Below are 22,917 nucleotides of genomic sequence, written 5' to 3' on the forward strand. Positions count from 1 at the left end.
AATGTTATTTATTCATATTAACATATACACATGTTAATACGTATTGCATAAGAGTTATAATTACATGAATAATTTATATATTTATATAATTTATATACTATTATGACAAAGGCCTACTAATTAAATTCCTTGCGAAAAAGCTGGTAAAAGTTTAGCATATTTTAATAAACCTTATAGCACAATTCATTTCAAAATGGCTGACACCCGACGTGGTGTTTTTCTTTCGTTGATATTTTATACCGTTCACAAGAGCTCAATTTCCCTCTTGCCTAATTTTATTACACACACTCATCAATCAATTTAGATAAATTATGTTTCAACCAAAGTAAAAGAATGCTATGACATTGCCATGACATGCTTAGATGACATACTAATGCGTGCAGTGTTGAATCGAATATGAATTCAAAATATGTCGCCAAAATCTGAAGAAAAACACACGCATTTCTAATTTCTTGTAGCTGTACGATGTAATCATTGCATCTAAAAATAGCCAAGCCTACCGTATAATGGAGTTTATATATTTTGTATAAATCAATGCAATAGTATGCTCTTATTACAAGCTCATATGAAGTAGAGCATTATATTACTCTTTTGATAAAAAAAAAAACATAGGATGTGATGAAATATAAGAGTTCTTTTTTTTTAAACATAATTGCTACATCGGACGCCACTGTACAGTGTGTCCCAGAAAACAGAGCTTCCGTCTTAACTCTCTCCACGCGGGTGTCGACTGCAGACGACAAATAAAAAAAAATAATAATTTCAAGAAAATGTTAATTTTTCATTACCATATTTGGAATCAGCATGAAAAATGCAAGAAAATGAGTACAAATAAGCCCAGTATTGGTTCAGTGGTTCTTTAGATAGCTCTTAATATTTTGAGAAAATATCTCAAAACTGGGATTTTTTTATGTTGAAGGTTAGGGGCCTATGGCTAGCACGCAGAGCATCCAGAATCAATCTCTGCAAATATGATGTATCCAAAGATGAATATAATTTTCAATGTCTAGTTTTGTGGTTTATTTGGCATGCCTGGAACCATTCTAATCGGTTTTCAGTAAATCGTTGATATTTGGCACATCGTGGGAAATCATCCACGATATTTCTACCAAAGACAATAAGTGTCAAAGGTGGTATAGGGCATACGACACCAAAAAATGACGGAATGGCGGTGATACAACAACAGGCGTATACGTAGGGTCCATGTTTTGGGATTTTTTTGGATATTTTTGCAACAAAGTAGTAGCTCTCACATCACACCAGCCAGAAAATATAACCATTTGCGTTATTATATCAGCAGTACTGTGGTTCTAAATTAAATCAGAAGCTCTGCAAGTAAAATGTTGCGGGTTTTCTGGGACATACTCCATGTGCCGCATATTGCATCACCTCCAACCCTTAACCCAGATAACGCAAGTAGGCCTATTATACATCAACCATATATTCAAATAATTTGAGTGGGAAAACGAGAAAACTATTATTTGATTTGACAAATTTAAGGTGGTACTATACACCCCCCTGATAAATTTTGTGAGTAATTTTGCATTTTTCCCAAAAAAATAACTACACACTGGTAACAAAAGTTATGTATATTATAGGGACAAGGAATCCAATTACTTCACTGAAATTTCAGTGACTAAAGACAAGTGTTCATTATATATATAAAGAAATGAGGTACATTCTAGCGGTAAACTCAGTGTTGAGTAAATATAGGGCCTATTGAGTATCGATATGCACATCATTTGGTACCAAAGGACTCGTGCATGGTCATATTTACAAAGGGCATACAAATTTTCATTCTGTTTTGACTGGGGTTTTCAAACCCATCGTCATAATAGCATTTTCCACGTTTCTCTAAATATCTACTGTCAGTCCGAACTTTGGGACCCAAACTAAAAGGTCTTATAGAATGATTGTATTGTTTAATATAGCCATACCTTTATAATAAGTTTTGAATAATTATAGCAAATCGGCTTCTCCGGACCAGACATGTGTCATTGCGTAATGTTAGTAACACTAATAGTTAGACTGCTCAGTACCAGGAGTGGGTAAGTGCAATAGCTACCATGTGTAGATAAGTATATTATACACATAATGTGTAAATTGCTAAATGTTCACAGGGCAACTATTGCACTTACCCACTTCTGGCACTCAGCAGTCGAATTATGCAAGTACAAAACGAGCAGCATGGGATTCAGTGTATTGATGTAAATGAAGCAAGACATGATGTATAGTAGGCCTACCTACTCAAACTTAGATTACTACGATGACTGTAACGCGTGACTATATGAATATTTAACCAAGTGAGAAATTTAAGACATTTTCCTTTTGAGCTGAATCCATAGAGAACATTTTGATTTCTTCCGTGATCTCTTTTAGAGGCATATACTTTGGTTTTATTTATAGACAATTAGCCTACCCATTACTGAATGACAAAAAGTGCATGCACATAATACTAATATTGTTTGCGATAAGAATTACTTTTGCAGCATTTTTTTTTTATTGCATAAGGTATAGACACTACCGATTTGTACAGGGTCAATAGTAAATGGTATGTCATAAAAACTTGGGTTTTTTAAATCTATATCTATCTAAATGGAAATGTTGACATGTACGCCATTATTTAATCAGAGTAATCAGTCAGTCAACATTAATAGGTAAATTTTCACGGGAACATTTTCTGGACACGTGACCCCCAATGCGTATCAATGTGAGTGTAACCTCGAGCCTGATCTCTGACCCTCGGCGGTGACCTCGCTATTCAAGTCTTAGTAATTTTGAATTGGAATAGTATTTTTGACCGCAATTTTGATAGAAATTTGTGCATTGCAAATTTATTTAATATTATGTTATCTTAATTTCTTCACAGTATCATCAAAACGTAATTTCAAAAATATCTATCTACGGAAAAAATATTTATCTACGGAAACTCTTACCATAATATTATCAACTTGCGACAAGTAACTTATTTTGCATCAAAGGAGAAATTCTTCCTATTCAAATACATTGGAAGAACACCCGCTGTGCTCGGGGTCACATTCCATAATGCTAATATGTCTGCGCCCATGGGTGTCACGTGTCCAGAAAATGTGCCTATAATAATTCTGACTGTCAGTATTGCATTGACCCATTCTTCGAATAATCGTAGTTTGCTCAAAACGTCACATAATACTGAAGCCTAATGCCAACAATGTTTAACGAATCAGTATTGATCAAGTTCTCGAATAATCGTATATATAGTCTTCCTCAAAAATATTATAAATATAGGCCTAATGCATAACAATATTTCACTTCATGTTTTCAAACAACGATACATTTCATGAAGCAGTATCGTTAATTGAAATTGTATAATATTTTGTTAATAAATTACACTAAATTGTTATCAGCATTGTCACGCGTTAAATCCGATACTGCTTTTAAGGTCATTTTTATTGCTTTTCTCGTACCATGCAATGTGCAGCATCATGTTACACTATTGTAATACAATCCAATAATATGATTTTTCCAATAATAGTTAATTATTACACTATGAAGTAAAAATTAAAAGCATAGCACGCTATATGCATTTCTTGTGTCCCATCTCTGTATTGATTTTCAATGTGATTTCTTCTGATTGAAAATCCGACATGGCCTCTCGAGTGCAAGATATATATGCTGCAAAAACATGTTAAATTGATATATATTACATTTTTGAGAATAACACTAAATAAACACTAATGCACACCAATTTGAACAACATCAATTTTAACACTAATAGGCACTTCTGTGACCTGAAATGTTAAAACACTTGATTAACAGAAGCGTTAATACATGTGTTAATAAACATCTCAAAAAAAGTAACCAACCCCCCTTAAATAATGACCATTATTCAAAAACGGGTGATTGTATTACAAATCTGTAAAATGCGTTGGAAGCAGAATTTATTTTTGCACATTTTGACACCTCATTTGCAGTAATTGACTAAATATTGACGTCACAGCTTTACATTTAAATCAATGTAACCCAAGATTTGAAAGTTGCAGTAAATTGTATTGATTTTGTATTCAGTGTAATGGAAGGAAATCTGTGTAATGATATCTGAGTGTTTTTGTACTGTTAAAATTTGTATGTAAGTGCAACTTTCAAATCTAGACTTCACTACATTAAATTGTCCAATGTTTTATAGTTTTCTGGGCTATCGTATCAAATGAGATGTCAAAATGCGCAGAAATAACTTATGCTTCCAACGCATTTTACAGATCTGTAATACAATAGCCCCTTTTTGAATAATAGCCATTATTTAAGAGAGGTTAGTTACTTTTTTTGAGATGTTTATATTGACGCATAACCACGTTAAAATTGTGTTCGATGTATGTATAACACACGTTAATAAATTAAACTTAAAAAAATATCGCAAAAGTGTCGCATAAATCCACAAACATCTCAGAAACACCAGAGTGATGAAGAAATATTTTATGTGATGCGATCAAGCAAAATCAGTCGGAACTCGGGAATTTAAATTTTCAGTTTCTTATACTATAGTATAGTAAAAAGGATTTACAAATTTTGATTTTGCAGAAAAACCCCATTGAAATTGAACAACCAATTCCATCTAAAGATATGAGCAATTAAAGAATTTTCAAAACAACAGGAAACAAAAGGAAATATTTCCTTTGTATATAGCTATATCTCAAAATCAATATTTCCGAGTTCCGACTGATTTTGCTTGATCACAACACATATACCAATTTTGGTTCTGAGAAAGACCATACTAATATTTATATATATATCTTATATAATTGAACAGCTTTAGGGACGTGCCAAATCGAAGGAGAAGATGATACTAGTGCATACGAAGACAAATTCCCGCACCTTCCAGATTTTAATCAAAACAATAACATAACAGAATCGCCAAAATCGGCATTAGATATTCTTGATCCTGGTTTTTCACCAACTTCGAAACCATCAGAAAAAGGAGAGGTACGTATCTTGCGCTTCACGTATAGACGAATCCAATTTCACGCATTCCTACACCTCATTGGCAGCCATTACTGGGTCCCCCCTTTGGTCTATACCACATAAAATGTGAAATGATGTGGCCTTGGCGGGGATATTAAACTGCATTCCATCACCCGTGTGACTCGTAGACAAAAGAATGATGAAAGTGTACAACACAATTATAATTCAACATCAATTTTTAAGCGGATTTAATCCACCCAATTGGGCAGTAACAACACCAGTTTGGTGCAGATGGGACCCAGTAATGGCCGACTGAATTCTGACCATCACTTGGCTCGTTGGATTCGTCTATAGACGTCTATAGACGAATCCAATTTCACGCATTCCTACACCTCAATGGCCGCCAAAGCTCCTAAAATGTGAAATGATGCGGCCTTGGAAGGTATTTTAAACTGCATTCTATTACCCATGTTACACGTAGACAAAGAATGATGACAGTTTACAACACAAAATAATCTAACATCGAATTTTAAGCGGCTTTAATCCACCCAATTGGGCAAGCACAACACCAGTTAGGTGCTGCGGGGACCCAATAATGGCCGACCAAATCCTGACCATGACTTGGCTCGTTGGATTCGTCTATAAAAGAAAAAGAGAAGTTGTAATTCGTTTCACGTTCATTTGGAATAAGTTACCAGCATTATAAAAATGGAAGGTCTCATTGAGGAGCTTTTTGGCTCTACCACACTATTCGCTGTCGAAGTGATGGAATAATCGGATTAACTACCATAGCAATACGTTCAAACAATTTTTGAATACATCGCGCTGCACTACAAGCAGGTTGCACTCATCACCTGTGTATGTCTGCAACCATAGATTGAATACAATACCGCTCTTTTTAAAGATACTTATCTTACAGGTGCGAGTGATCAGCATGGTATGAATATTCAATTACGATCCAGGTTTTTATTCCTGCTCAGTTTAATGCGGCCCACACACGATCAATTTCAGATTTGATTGACTAATATCAAAGACCCTAGATACAAGAGTCAATACAAAATCTATCATTTTTCACTGTACACACGGAACATAGTGATTTTATTGTCCAACCGTCAATAAAATTAAATCTCTACAATAATATTGAAGAGAAATATTATTTTGTATCCAGTTTCCTGCATCTTGGGTTTACAATATTGATCAATCAAATTGATCGCGCATGGGCCGTATAATATGCATGGTTCAACTTCAATGGAGAGGTATATTGCGTGAACGTACTATTGTCTGTCCAAATAACTTAGACACCCGGTTTTTAGGATATATTTCGAAAAGTTTTCACTTTGGCAAAAAGTCATGAAAGAAAAGTTGCTAAACACGGTCAGACCTAACAGAAATTATTAGTAAAGCGATGAAAAAATATTCTTCCTTGTCTACTTTTATTCAATTTTGACCGATTTACAGCAAGATATCTGGGTCCAGCCGAATATTCCTAATGACTTGAAACTTTTGATGGGATAATCTATTTACAGTAAGGGGTGTTTGAACATTATAATCATGCATATTGATCAGTGATTCCACCCTTTTTTCTTTGATCCTTTTACTAATTCACAATAATGGCGGTCTACTCAAATGCATTCAACAAAAGCTTGTTTGCAATCTACCGCGAGAGGTCGTCTCACACACATAACAAATACACTACGATCAAATAGGTTGATGACAATATTTGATTGAATGGACTACACTGTGCCATGATTTCGGTGAAGGACACCGGTTCAAATCCTTTGTTTGGAGCCAATCAATAATTTCATGCACAACCTCTATAACTCAAAAGATGTCACAGTTGGTGCATGATAACAAATGATATGGCAAGTTACTATGCGTCTGGAGCGTGTACATATTGTGAATTATACTCCTCACCAATAACATCAGAACATTTATAGGGCATACAATTTGTATTTTCTTAGAATTGGGCCAAGCCAAAAGCATGCACAGAAGAAGATTCAAATACCGCAACGAATTGTTGTAATTGGTTGAGGGACAGCTGCTGGGATCACTTATAGTTAATATACTAAGAATAAATATGCCAATAAGAAACACTGTCTGCATTTTATGAACTGAATTATATTTTTAATTTTTATAAAATGTTTTGGTGAGGAGTATAATTAATTTACTATTCATCCATTCACTATCCAAAATCACCATACCTACAAATCTGTATAATGAGACCTTCCAAAATAATGGTACCCAACTTCTACCGGATTATTTTTAAAGTGTTGAGAAAAACCTTCCAATTTCAATAGAATTTCTGGTAAACTCTCACTCAATGCTTTGGAAACACAAAAATCCCGTTAGGTCTCAGCGAATGCTAACACTTTTCTTTCATGACTTTCTTTAAAAGTGGATATTTTTTCAAATAAGTAACAAAAACTGGGTGTCTAAGTTAATTGGATAGACAATAGTGCAGCGCGTTATAGTCAAAAATTGTTTTAACCTATGCTATGGTAGTTAATCCGGATTGCCGGAGTCATCCTTTAAGAAGGAATCAATAATAATGATGTTAATTATGTTCCCTATTTCGAGCAATGGCCGAGGTCCAATGACCTTTCAACTTTTCCCAAATCTTCAAGATAATTTGGAATCTATAGAAGGGAGAGGAGGACAAAAGAAGGCTCCTTTCAAGGCGCATGACACAGCGTCATCATCCCTACATCTTCGTGTCAGAAAAAGCCATGATAGTAGGGCGAATACGCTAGTTCTTCAACAGCCACGTATGGCGATTTTGTTTGAGAAAGGCCGATCGACTCAGAATAAGCACACCACCGGTTACGATAAAAAAAAAATACGTTTCTTCCCCCATTATGAATGCCATTTATCAGCTGAAATGACTTATTTTTACAATCTGCGCATGCTCATTACCCTCTTTAACGTTGCCAACTCAAGAAAATTCTATTTTTGGTCAGTTTTTGTTTTCAAGATACAGATTGGGTTTTCAATACGCACAGTGACGCTTATCATATTCTTTCAACACATATATTCAACGGAGGAATGTGATCTTATTGTCCCTGAATTTATTATTCTATACAGACATTGAAAGACTCGACCTTCAACAATACAGTGAAAATAGGTTTAGCCTGGATATTTTGAAAGAAAACTCATAGCTGAAGATGAGGGGGAAGGGGATGTGCCCCCTGAGAAATAAGAAACTTTTGCAAAATGACGACCTAATTGAAGCGATTTGGTGGACCATTTTGGCACTATTAGTTTGTAAACTTTTAGTTTGAAAAATCCGAAAATGTGTGAAATGAGCGGTCCATGCAGCCTTTCGTGAACAAGTTTTCCCTAATATTGCAGGCCTATAAATTGTGTTAAACATAAATTGGCGAAAGAGAGACAAATAAAACTGGCACACAAGAGGAATGTTATGGGTCCCAAGTCATGATATGGGTGTCATTTCCGCCCCATGTGCATGAATTTTCTCGGGAGGGGGAGAGGGCAAAATTATATTTTTTGGGTATTCAAGAACCGTTCTAGAACAGTATATGGCTTCTGTCATCTCACTCGCCTTAATTATGGCACATTATAACAACAATGTCTTTTGTTGTTAAATTATGTTCAAGATCAAATTATAACACAATTATACCTTAATCCCCCTACTATTACCCGGTACAAGAGAGCTATTGTTGAATTTCCCAAACTTTGGAAAAAGTCATTTACTGATGACTGGGAAAACCCACGCACCGTTTAGATAATAAGCCTGATGACTGGTGCTTTAAATTATTCTGAGAGGATTATTCATTCACTTGCTGATGATGCATAAATACAACGGTCTATTTCCAGCCCTACGAGATAAGCGTATGTAATGCATTTCTACAAGTACTTCAAATACTATCCTTATTCGCGAGCGATGGTGTTATTTCTGAACTAACGTTGACTGTTTATATTTCTTAGACTGTTAATGCTTGAAATAAAATAAAATTAATTCATGTATATTCTAAGACGTGTTGCAAATTGTCTTTAGTTTTTTAATTCTTTTACACAAAATATTAGATGATTTCTCTTTTGTAAGCATTGTATGTTATATCAAAGCATTGCAAAGCTATAAAACCTTGGTTATATTGTGGCGCATCTACTCTCTATTCCAGAAAGTAGACCACTATAATGTTTGGGATTCAAAACAATATATATTTCTTTCCCAAATGAAATATATATGGCCTAATCATGATTCTTTATTCAGCACTAAATTAACTGGCAATAAAAAGTCAAATTTTAATAGTCGGATAATTTTTGGAAAAAAGGCCACAGATAAGCAATTTTGAATTTTTCCTTATAATTACAAAATTCAAAGGCAAAGCCGCTATAAGCTCAAACCATGACAATTTTTGTAGAATGTGTTTCTTTTTTCAATATGGAGGGGGAAACTGCTGCAATTTTAAGAGGAATTATTGCTCTCGTGCCCGGGGGTCACTCGCATATATTACCACGCGTCATGTACCTGTCAATAGACCCCCTATTCAAATCTGTCACCCTATGACCCCTTTTTCATCAGCTTACAACCAATGATCACCTTTTTTAGAACTTTACACCAAATTCGCACATTTTTCATGTTAGTAGCAAATTTAGTTTCAAAATTGCAAATTTGCGCACATTGTTGCCCAGAAAGTTATATTCACGATTTTGCATTTGCGAGTTACGCATGATTATACATGTACTTTACATTGCTTCATATGCCACAGTGCTGTAATTTCGTTCCGTTTGCAGAACATTAATACAACTTATACGATATTTTTGCTGAACGAACGAATCTGCAAGAATTATTTTGCACACAAACATTATGTGTAAAATAATTCAAAATTGTATTAAATTTCAAACTATCTCGTCAATATTCCTGATTATTAAATGTTTATTGTTTAATGATTCGTGCAATTTACTCTCACCTCAGGCTACTTCAGCAGTGGTTCCAACCCAAACTCCAACAACCCAAGAACCCCTACCTACAGCCGACTATAAATATGAAGACATAGATGGAAATGTATGTTTGAGATTGTGTTTAAAAGCAAAGTTTGAAATTCCTTATACCGCTTTGGGTCCAGATGGAATGGTAAGTATCAAGGGTTAACACCATAATGTACGGTTTCCGTCAAATTTTAATTTTATTATTATTTACCCAAAATGTTGAAATAATATGAGTAGTAACTGTGGGGAAGGGGTTCTGTTCATTTAACGCGATAAAGTGAAAGAAACCCCACTGGCTAATTTGGTTGCATGCTATATAGGGGACTTGATGTGTGAATTACGACTTTATGTCAGAAATTGCTTTGTTGACTTACAAACACAGCGAATCCATTTTTTTAGGTTTAAGTTGGGACATGTGTAGATATTACAAATATAACATAAAATCAGGTTTGAAAACAATTAACCAATTTCATATAAGGTCGTACATTATATGGCTTTAGGACCTCTTAGGTTTACTCAGAGAATAACACTCATGCTGTTGCGTATTAGCCATGAGTCAAAACCAAGTGAAGAATGACATGCCAAAGCATTTGTGACGTGTCATGTCAAAAGGAGACACTTTTGGGCAGGATCGTAAATGGAGAAAAAGCCAAAAATCTGCTCGGGGTGATTTTTTCACAATTTGGGTTTGTTGGGAATTTGTGATGTTATGAATGTTTACAATATTGTCTGATAGTTTCAGACCGGAATATAACTGGCATCTTGTATTTTTTGAGACATTAATCAAAGTAATTCCTACTCTCAACATTGTCAATAATATTTTTAAAGACCGATATCTCAATTTCCAATTTTGTAATACCATAACTTACAAACTTAATATCTTCGCTTAGGAATGTCTGATTTCATTGGGGAAAACGGCGTTGTGGAGCAAAATATCTCTATATTTAATATATGTAAAAACCCAAAAATTTATAACCTGCCCAAAAGTGTCTCCTTTTGACATGACACGTCACATTTTATTCATTTAATTTATTCATGCACTCCTAGATAGTGAGATCCAATCAGAGTAAACATTAGTAAATTACTAGCTGTGCATAAAACGCGTTCAGTTTCCTTGCGGGTGGATGCAAAAATTACGGGATTTTTTAGTCGCGTGAAATGGTTAATAAATGCGTATCATTTGTACCTCAAGAAATTGTACAAAATCATTCACTTGTACTGAGATGGTGATGCATCTACTGCCCCCCCCCCCCGGCCCCCCACCCCACCTCATCAATATCTCAGTAACTTGATACGCATAATTTATTAAAACTATAAATCCAAAGTTCCTAATCATGCTGAATACAATTCCTTTTTCATTTAAAGTATGGCTGGTCTATATGCACCGATTATCGTATTATGATGCCAAACTTATTTTAGTTTGTTATACTGACAGTAACTTCCGTGTATCATTCTTGGTAACATTACCAGTATAATATTATTGTTTCATCCAATATCAGGAATTACCTAAGACCGCCGAAGTACCATTTTCAGATTTCAAAGTTAAAATCGGAGGAGATTGCGACAGCGGTAAGAAGCCAGGCGAGGCGCAGATTCTCAATGTACAATGGGGACCCTTTCTGGATAGAGAAGCAGCATATTCATTTAAAATGAAATTTAGTAAGGTCAGTATTCTCAACTACATTTTACAAACATAATAGTACATTAGATTTCCACAACCGTCATGTTAAATTTACCTGTATTTCGAAAATTGGCAGAGATATGCCTGTATAATATTTTGGAACCATGTCACGTCAACAACAATAGTCCTATATTTTGTGGGAAAAGGTGGTTGAACTAAAAGTACTATTATATTACCCTGTCAAATACGGCACATTTAACATGATTTGCACGATTGTATTACATTTTGATCACAATTTCTTGAACTATATTGTCTTCTAATGCATTTACTACGGTATAAATTAAGTACAAATAGTAATACGTTGAAATCAAAACATTAAGGGATGGGGTATGAACGTTTGGACAGTATTTATTGTGGGACATTAGAGCACATCAGACATATCGAATTGCATTCTGATTACGAAGAATGTCCTTCTGATATCAAATAATTTTGATTTTTTTGAAATTCGCAATGTAATACACATTTTATGGCAAAAGATTAAAAATTGATATTTTTGATATTTAACAGTACTCGAAGTAAACTTTATAAATCTGATGATTTATACTTAAAGTGTATGTAAGTGGGATAAAAAGCCGACGATCAATTGAAAATTTTGACCTTTCGTATTGAAGATATGGATTTTTTTCCCAAAACACACAAAGAAATTAGGTCTTTTTGGGAAAAAATCCATATCTTCAATATGAAAGGTCAAAATTTTCTATTGATCGTCGCCTTTTCCTCCCAGCTACATACACATACACAAAATATCAAATTTTAATAATTTGTCATAAAATTTGTATTATATCGTGAATTTCAAAAATGAAAATTATTTGATATCAGAAAGACATTCTTCGTATTCAGAATGCAATTCGATATGTCTGATGTGCTCTCATGTCCCACAAAAATACTGTCGAAACGCTCAAAACGCTCATTCCAGATCCCTTAATTTTGCATGATACAAATCAAAATTGTTCAAACAGCTACGGTATATATTCATAATGTAGTAGAACAACGCAACTATTTTAAAAAAAGTCTCAAATGAAATTTTATTTACTGTTCATTACATTTAGGAATATGGACCCACACTGTAAAACTCGTGTAACAGAGTAAATAGAACCATATGTCTTGTCTGAAACACGATAGAAGACAAGTCAGTGTCAGACGCTTCACATCAGTAAGACACAAAATACAACATCTCCAAATTTTTTTAATTTGGAGACGTTGTATTTTGTGTCTTTTGTGCCTTAAAACTTAAAAGTCACAAAATTATATCACCAAGCAAAACACGTCTAAATTGTAAGACATGTCAATTAAAGTCGGTTTTGAGACATGTCTCTATTTTGTGTGTTCCGGTTAGACATGTCTTGCCAGAAGACATGTCTCAATGTCCTACTCCTGATTCCAGTAAAATACAGCACTCAAATTTTGGCAATAATATATAATTATCCTATTTTGCCAAATGAAACATATATAGCTAAATCCTAATTATTTAGGTATAACTGGCATTACATTTCAGGTAATGGATTCTAATTTTTGAAAAACATGTTTTTTAATATCTGTTATAATCAATTATCAAACTTAACAAAATTTTGAATACTTAGACTTGTGCCAAGTCTTTAAATTTTGTGATTAATTGTATGTTTTTGACCCATTTTCCCTCAAATGGCAAATAAATTAAAATTTAACTTTTATTACCAGTTAGAACTTAAACCTAAAGATTAGGATTTACCAATGTTTCATTCGGCAAAACAGGATAATATTTTTGTATCCCCAAACATTAGTGCTGTATTTTTCTCGAATCAGAGCTAGACACAATTTTTACAGTATATGATTGTAAAAATGTTTTTATTGTTGTTCTATTTTATTTCAAACCCACTTATCCCGTGTGAAGCATTAAGGGGGGTACTACACCCCTGCCCAATTTTGTGCCTATTTTTGCATTTTTCTCAAAAATATAGCGCATTGGTGACAAGTACGATATGTATATTATAGGGGCAAGGACTACAACTGCTGCACTGGAAATTTTATTTCAGCACAGACAACAGTTATGGAGTTACAGTCAAAAATGAGGGAAAACCAGTATTTGATCAATAAATCAATAACTACTTGCTTTGAGTTGCTGAATTTTCAGTGCAGTAGTTGTAGTCTTTGCCCCTATAATATCTTACTTGTCACCAATGCGTTATAATTTTTGAGAAAAATGCAAAAATAGGCACAAAATTAAGGCTGATCATAAGACTTATTGGATTTGTTGAAATCATTTCCAGACACGCTCAGGAGATACTGATGACTGGCTTGCTGAAGATTTAGAGTTTACCTACAACACTGAGGATACCACATATTTCGAAGACGCTGCTGATCGTAAGTGCATATTAATATGAGTGTATTATTATGTTTAAAAATCGCGGATACATTTATGCTTCTAGCTGTGCATGCACGTGGGCCTGAAGCGTCGATGAATTATGTCGCGCAAGAAAACAAAATGGATTTGTTTTTGTTCCTCAAGATATTGATGTTAATTTGTCAGCCATAGAAGGCTGCGTGAATTGAGTTCAATTGATGCTATCTTCAGTTGCGAGCCATTTGAATTGAGTTAATTTGATGCTATCTTCAGTAGATATCCATGTGATGCTATCGTCAGTAGATAGCCGTGTGAATTGAATTCATTTGATGCTATCGTCAGTAGATAGCTGTGTGAATTGAGTTCATTTGGTGCTATCTTTAGTATAATAGCTGTGTGAATTCAGTTCAGTTGATGGTATCTTTAGTTGAGAGCCTGAGCTATCAGCAGATAGCTTTTGTGAATTGAGTTCATTTGATGCTATTTCAGTAGATAGCTTTGTGAATTGAGTTCATTTGATGCTATCTTCAGTAGATGACAGTGTGAATTGAGTTCATTTGATGCTATCTTTAGCAGATAACCGTGTGAATTGAGTTCTGGATCTGGGTTGATATAATCGGCACCGCCTCCTCTGGAGGATCACGCCAATGATGAGGGTTAGGGTCAACTGCTAGATACTCTGGTTTATAGGCCTATATTCTTTGTGTCTTTCTTTAAAGAATGATGTAAAAGGTGCCTTGATGACCGAAGGGGCGGGCAGGGCATGATCCAGTCGACAATTTTTTTTGGAAAATATGAGATGTTTATATCTTGCTGAGTGTAAGCGGATGCCCTTAGTTGGAATAAGCCCTCTATCCGCAGCAGATACATGTAGATCACCATTCTGATTTTATTATAAAAAAACAAACATGTGTGAGTCTAGCCGCTTCTCTTCTGTTTTGAAGAGATTGTCATTCCAGTTCTTGAAGCATAGATGTTACGCTGCTGTATCTGCTATAGTTACTACAACAAACGGCCTGCGGAGCGCTGTACTTTTTCAAGTTTAGCAATATTTGTGTGTGTGTGCGTATACCAGATGGATACATATTCTAAAGTAGGGCTGACAATTGGTATGCTAGAATTTTTTGTTTACGTGGACTTCGCGATTTCTCTGCACCAGACCCAAGCCGGAGTTATCTTTGCATTCTTGACAGTGTTGTCAATGTGGAGGTTCTATGGCATCATGCAAGAAATCTCGACGCCAAGGTATGGGTTTGTGTCGACTGGTTTGAGTTTTTGCTCACATAAGAAGTAGTCGAAGACTTGTGGCTTCCGCTTAGAACTAATCATTCTAATTTGATGCTATCTTCAGTAAATGGACGTGTGAACTGAGTTCATTTGATGCTATATATCTCCAGATGACAGTCGTTGAATTGAGTTCTTTTGATGCTATCTTCAGTAGATGGCGTATGAATTGGGTTCATTTGATGCTATCTTTAGCAGATAACTGTGTGCATTGAGTTCATTTGATGCTATCTTAATCTTCCGTAGATAGCTGTGTGAAGTTCATTTGATGTTATATTTAATATATATAGTAGATTTGCTTTTATTTCTCAGTAGCAAATAGCATCATATTAACTATTAGGCCTATAGATAGCATCAAATGAACTCAATTATTCACTTGGCTATCTACTGAAGATAGCATCAAATGAACTCAATTCACACAGCTATCTACCAAGGAGCATCGAATTCACATGGCTATCTACTGAAGATAGCATCAAATGAACTCAATTCACACAGCTATCTACCAAGGAGCATCGAATTCACATGGCTATCTACTGAAGATAGCATCAAATGAACTCAATTCACACAGCTATCTACCAAGGAGCATCGAATTCACATGGCTATCTACTGAAGATAGCATCAAATGAACTCAATTCACACAGCTATCTACCAAGGAGCATCGAATTCACATGGCTATCTACTGAATTAGATAGCATCAAAGGAACTCAATTCACACAGCTATCTACTGAAGATAGCATCAAATGAACTCAATTATTCACACAACTATCTACTGAAGATAGCATCAAATGAACTCAATTCACATAGCTATCTACCAAGGAGCATCGAATTCACATGGCTATCTACTGAAGATAGCATCAAATGAACTCAATTATTCACACAGCTATCTACTGAAGATAGCATCAAATGAACTCAATTCACACAGCTATCTACCAAGGAGCATCGAATTCACATGGCTATCTACTGAAGATAGTATCAAAGGAACTCAATTCGCACAGCTATCTACTGAAGATAGCATCAAATGAACTCAATTCACATAGCTATCTACCAAGGAGCATCGAATTTACATGACTATCTACTGAAGATAGCATCAAAGGAACTCAATTCACACAGCTATCTACTGAAGATAGCATCAAATGAACTCAATTATTCACATAGCTGTCTACTGAAGATAGCATCAAATGAACTCAATTATTCACACAGCTATCTACTGAAGATAGCATCAAATGAACTCAATTCACATAGCTATCTACCAAGGAGCATCGATTTCACATGGCTATCTACTGAAGATAGCATCAAATGAACTCAATTATTCACACAGCTATCTACTGAAGATAGCATCAAATGAACTCAATTCACATAGCTATCTACCAAGGGGCATCGAATTCACATGGCTATCTACTGAAGATAGCATCAAAGGAACTCAATTATTCACACAAACATCTACTCAATTCACATGGCTATCTGCTGAAGATAGCACTGATGAACTCAGTTGGGGCGTATTTGTGAGTGGGATGACAATCGGTGGGTGGATGTTATTGTAAGTTTACAAATAGGCCTATCACTATCTTTGCATGAAAATCTCAAGTATTCATATGCTTAAAATGGTAAAGGAAAAGACGATGTTAGCATAATTATAATAATTGTATTTTATTTCTTGTTTCTTCTATTTCTGAATACAGCTGGAAAAGTGACAGTACGTGTTGATTCCAAAGCAGAATTTTTTGAGACTCCATATAGGAGTGCTTATACCTGCCAAGCAGATGATTCAATCGAGCTGTTATCATCAGATAAAATGCACACAAGTGTTCTACAAATTGACGAGATCAGATTGCAACCATTTATGAAACCAAAAAATAATGGGACGTTTAGTGAAGGTAGGTTCAAGTTTGGTGCAAATAATATGTTTTAATTTAAAAAAAAGTTAATTAAGGCCCCCCAAAAAGATTGTTTGCTTGTCCTCCACCGACCGACCCTAATCTGGAAAATCTGGAAATAAATGGGGTTTTTTTAGTTTTACTGTACAAATGCCGACCCAAATTTTGGCAATTTCAGAAAAAAGTTTTTATTTCTTTCAACATTTTTGACATCGTGAAAAGTTTTTTTACAGTTTCTACACACTTCTAAACTGTTTAAAAAAATGAATGTAGTGGTAATCAGTAGATAAATATCCCAATTTACAACTATTTGGGCTATTTATTAAGCTAATTAAAGGCATACAGTCATGTTGTGGCTATGACCTTTAAAAAAAATTGGGGAAAAAATCACGACCAACCGAGCCAATTCTGAAAAAGTTGTGGAGGACAAGCAAACTATCTTCTTCTTTTTTTTGGCCTTTAAAGTCTGCAACAAATATTTTAAGTTTGCAACAAATATTGTTTACGTTTGCAACAACTATAGTTTACAACCAATATCAGTGTCGATAGTGCCGAGTAGGTTAGACATAAAAAAAATTCGGAGTTTTAGGAAATTTATATATTGCTTTTCATATGATTTATTGATTTTATTATTGTTTGTAAAACAAAACGAGAAAAAATGCAAAATTGTGTCATTCATTCAAGAGGATTTCTCAAACAAACACAATTGCGATAAATGGCTCCAAAAACAAAATGCCTACGGGAAAGAAACTTGTTGTTTTAACTTACGCGATGTTTTTAACATAATGGTTTCATCATTATAAAAGGTTAAGATGAATGAGCATGATGAGTGGGTGAACATAAATTGATCAATTCTCATGTTGTATTAGTTTACTATAATTATTCCACCTGCCATCCACGTACCTGTATCTTGTAGGCGTACGTCGGATATCATGACACCCGGTGTCTATAGGTAACTCAATCACAACTCCCATTCTTTTGGCTTGACTGAAATTAAAAATCACGTAAACGTAATAAATCAAGCTGCGACAAGGGATAAAAATATAACATTATACACATACTACATGGTTAAACGGGAAATAGGGCAAACTGTTTTTCCAGAGGTACCGTGGCTATACGGGCCTATCACACCGAACCCGGAGGTTCCCGGATATAAACCATGTAGGCTAGTAGGGCCTATATGGTTTATTTCACCTCTTAAATATTTATGAGCTAAATGTGCCAATTCATCCTATCTTTTTAATTCAAATTTAAATATCCGGTTACTTACCAGTCTTTTTTATCGGCGTCCGTTGAACTTGCATATATTATTATGAGTTGAAAGATACATATATTTTATCTTTCATTTTTCTAAAATGAGCCTAATAGGCTAATGGTCCAGGACCATATGGTCCAGGACAGAACCATTAAGTCCTTGACCATTATTATCGGGCCAAAATCGCACAAATGCTGGTGGCTGATTCTCTTTTTGTTTTTATTGTGCGTGATCTTGTTGAATCAGTTGGCGCGTGCATTAGCTCATGAATATGTAGGAGGCGTAATTAACAATGATATCTGAATCATATTTAGTTAAATTTAGCAGATATTTGTAGTTAAATAATAAGGCCTAAATATGCCATTTTAACTTAATTATAGATTTATGTTATAGAATTCCTTATGCCAATAATTATAAATAATTTTCTTCCCCGTGTTACTTATAGGCCAAAACTCAAAAGTCGACTGCCACAATTTCTGTGTGCCAAACCGCTTTGACTCCACTGTTGACGTGACGTAAAATAAATACTGTTTGTTATTCCCATGCATAAGAATGAATAATTCAATTATAATTATAAAAACAAAATAGAACGTCAACATTATCTTGCTTTATAAATAATTGTATTACCCCACGACCCATTATTCAAAATCGCGCACTGTGATTTGTTGAAACGCGTCACGTGACAGACCATTAATTAGCGATAAAGTGTCAAGGGCAACGAACTTTATGTTCTTCTATCATCAGAGCGCACAACACACCTGCTTGTGTAGGGGAGAATGGAATGTCAGGGGTGTGTTATTGTATGTGCATACCTGCTTGTAGGGGAGAATGGAATGTTAGGTTGTGTTATTGGTGTGTTGATGTGCATACGCTTTGGCTACGCGTATGCGCTCCACCTTGAGGTAAACAACTTGAAATATTTGGGCAACAAATTTGATATTTTCCTTTAAATCACACTATTTTGTGGTAATAGAATAGAAATAAGGGGTGCAGCATTATCCTTTACACGCAAATAATGTGTCCTCGGCAGTAAATAATGGATGCTGCTCACCCATTATTTACGTTTTTACTGCCTCGGACACATTATTTTCGTGTAAAGGATCATGCATTACCCTTTATTTCTTAAATAGGCTGTATACACGGACAGCGTATAATAGACCTGCCATCCAGGAAAAAAAGGTTGGCACACTTTGCCTGTCTTTTGGTATATCTCTGCCCCCGCTCCCCCAATTCAATGTTGGACCAAGCCATGTTGTCAACAGGTCCGTGAGACCCTCCAACATTGAAAGATGGGGAATGGGGGAAGGGTGAGTAGATATAGGGGGAGTCTGTAGGCTACTTCACATATTGCATGCATGTTTCACTCGCCTCCCCAATTTTAATAGGGCACGCATTTCCATTGTTTTAAGTGCAAGTGTGCCAACTATTTTTTTCCTGGATTGTGCTTTGACCTGCCCTATATAGGCCTATAATATTTTAAGAGCTTTTAAGGAAAGGTTTTTTATTATTATTTTATATACGCCAATACGTTTTTTTATACCTCATGACGTTACCTCGGGCGTTTACCTACCTGCGCATGACCAGCACTGTCCTGCATGACGTCAATATAACGCAATGCTCTATGGTGCAGGTGTGCGCATAATACTAGTAATTCCTCCTTTTTTCCTCCTATCTATTTTTACAGAAGAGCCTTGTGAATCGGATAAACAGAAGAAACCAACCAGTAACGTAGCCTCTATAGCAGTTGGAGCAACTCTCGGCTGCCTTATTCTTATAGTCATAATTATCTATGCCGTAGGCCGACGAATGGGAAGTATCACAGACAGAACAGGATATAAAGCCGTAGAATAAGGTGTACAATTATAATTTGTTATTACATAATTATTAAATTTCACTTCATATTTTAAAACACATATTTCAAATGACATCTTGAAGCATTTTAAATGTGCACAAAATGCTTGCAGATTTAACAGTGTCTAGATTCATTTACACCACCAAGTTCAAAATCTCTTTTTGACATGCATTTTTGTTTAAAAAACATAAAATTAGGTTTATTTGCAGTTATGAAGTATCATTAATAGTTTTAATTGCATTTCATACTTAAAATTGCTTGCAAAACAGCATTATATTATTGCATATCTACTCTACCATAGACCCTATAGTTTATTTGCTACACTGCAAAATATATTTTACTCAACATTGGGTAAAAAGGTCACAACTCAACAAATGAGTGAAAAATTACTCAACATTGAGCTCATATAGGTCACAACTCAACAAATGAGTAAAAAATTACTCAATGTTGAGTAATTTTTTACTCATTTGTTGAGTTGTGACCTTTTTACTCAATGTTGAGTAAAATATTTTTTGCACTGTATTACTCGTCGTGTATGGTCATAGCATAGCGTCTTGATGTAAAGCAACTAATTATAAAAACTGGACTCAATAATTTTGAATTGATTATGAATCTTGATTCTTGATTGAATCGGTCATTAAATATGCCCATAAATTATATGATAAACGAAAGAATTCGCATACAACTTCAAACATGATTAAGTTTTGATGAGTCCAAGTGTGTGACAATATTGGAAAACTCATAGCGAGACCGATGTGCTCAATCTATCCAATTTTATATCAATATTGTTTTCATTTTTGTTTTCATTTTGTTTTATCATTATGATAATTGTAAACATCAAACCTGTGTGGTTTACCATAAAACAGTTGATTTATTTAGCAATTACTTAAAATATTGTTTTTGCATTGATAGCGCTTTGCAAAACGCTTAACAAAATAATTTTGTTAATACGGGTAGAACCCACTGTGCAATATATAATTCATTATAGTTGTAGAAAAGTTCAATAGCTAGCTAGAATTTATTTTTTATTCATTAGTATACAAGTAAGATAGCTAGGATGTAATTTTTAAAAATTTATTTACAAATTGTTGATTTTTATTTGATTTACAACCTTGAAGAAAAACTTATGCTCAATGTTCTATTATATATCTTATGCATTACCAGACCCGAATCGAAGAAAATGTGATTCCTCTGAAACCTATATACTATCGTAATGCACTATGCTTTCATGTATATTGTCTGATCAATTTAGTTTAGCCTTAAAAATGTTAAATAATTTAATTTATATTATTGTATCATACCATGTAACTGTTCTAAGTTGCCCTGTAGAAATCAGAATTGTTGCAATCAAAACATGTAAAACATGTTTTATGCATATGACCTAATCGTTGTAAATTATGCAACCATTGTATAAGGTGTGAATGTATAAATGTAAGTGTAAGGCGCCCACTGATAAATATACTTTTCAAAACAATTACAGGATCGAACTTATTTATTAGCATTTTTGGTGGAGGCCTGGCAGGAAGAACTATGCGAGTAGATCTGAGACAGACATTGTTTTTCGTTTGTTTGTTTTTCAATAGGCCTGACACTAGCATAATATTTTCCTGAGACTATAGTTATAAAAGCCGGTTCGGAGTTACACTTGCGATGCTATAGCCTGTAGTTAGAAGGCAGCAGTAATATTATATATCAAATGAGTGTAATGCATTCCGTAATGTTTAGGCAACAGAACACTGCACTACCAAATACTGAAATCCTGCGACAGAAAAGAAAGAAGGAAATTCAGGATTGTCAATTCCTGATCCTTTAAATATAATGTTTTGAGTAGTTGTATACAATTGTATTATATAATGTTCACAAGAATACAAGAATAGAGAAATAACACGAGGAACGTAAAGCAAAACCCTTCGCCCGGATTCGAACCGGGGACTCCTCCTGCGTACCATGCAAACGTACCATGCATACATCATAACCACTTTAGACACAGAAAGGCTGAATGGTAAGACGTGTCGCTAATCCAGCCGATATAGGCGGGAATATCATATATGTACATATTATATATATATTATATACATAATAATATATATTTATATCTTGACGCGTGTGTGATGAATGCATCGCCGTCGATGCCGTCATCGGGTCCTCTGTTGCGTCAGGGTCATGCAATCACTATACAGTTATAGTATCTAGGACCATTCATGTTTTGGGACCATCCATAATCTGAAATAACACCGGGTTACGTAGTATATCTTCAGCAATCTTCAACAGGCGATATCTGAAGCAATCTTCAACAGGTTTTGTTCCATGGATATTTATATTTAAAAAAAACCTTTTAAAATGGGTCCTATAATAGTCTTTATTCTGCACTGGCGGGATGTCCGCGGCCCCCGCTAGCTGAGTAAAAACCGGGAGCGATCACTAAAACAGGAAGAATTGCTGTCTACCGCACTGTATCGTTATAGTGTCGTTGCGTTAATATTGTCTTTCCTAAAAATGTTGTGGACTTGTAAATTTGCGTACTAAATAATGTTAATATACATGTATAGCGTTTTTATACATTAAGTAGATAAATATAAGCGCAGTAGCGTAGCCATGTCTTTGAGGTTAGGGCCTTGTAGTGCAATTGTAATGATGCACCAACGGCCTGACATTGCGACACTTTTTTGAACGGTTATCTGATTATCAAATAAACCGGTTCCAAAATCTTAAGATGAACAAACCCGCCTTCATTGACATCGCTTAATTTTTCAGAGATATTAG

At 34.8% G+C, this 22,917-nt stretch overlaps 1 protein-coding gene across 1 annotated transcript in view; it reads left to right on the forward strand.

Moving 5' to 3' along the window:
• Positions 1 to 22,469, forward strand: part of LOC140153355 (lysosome-associated membrane glycoprotein 5-like) — a 29,691-nt gene extending 7,222 nt beyond the window's left edge. Inside the window, exons 2-7 of the mRNA XM_072176084.1 lie at positions 4,787 to 4,959; positions 9,875 to 10,033; positions 11,388 to 11,552; positions 13,816 to 13,909; positions 16,853 to 17,047; positions 19,987 to 22,469. Coding sequence (XP_072032185.1) covers positions 4,787 to 4,959; positions 9,875 to 10,033; positions 11,388 to 11,552; positions 13,816 to 13,909; positions 16,853 to 17,047; positions 19,987 to 20,153 — 953 coding nt within the window. The 3' untranslated portion in view covers positions 20,154 to 22,469. The remainder of the gene's footprint in view (positions 1 to 4,786; positions 4,960 to 9,874; positions 10,034 to 11,387; positions 11,553 to 13,815; positions 13,910 to 16,852; positions 17,048 to 19,986) is intronic.
• Positions 22,470 to 22,917: the final 448 nt, after the last annotated feature.

Source organism: Amphiura filiformis, chromosome 5, assembly GCF_039555335.1.
Source record: "Amphiura filiformis chromosome 5, Afil_fr2py, whole genome shotgun sequence".
Lineage (NCBI taxonomy): Eukaryota > Metazoa > Echinodermata > Ophiuroidea > Amphilepidida > Amphiuridae > Amphiura > Amphiura filiformis.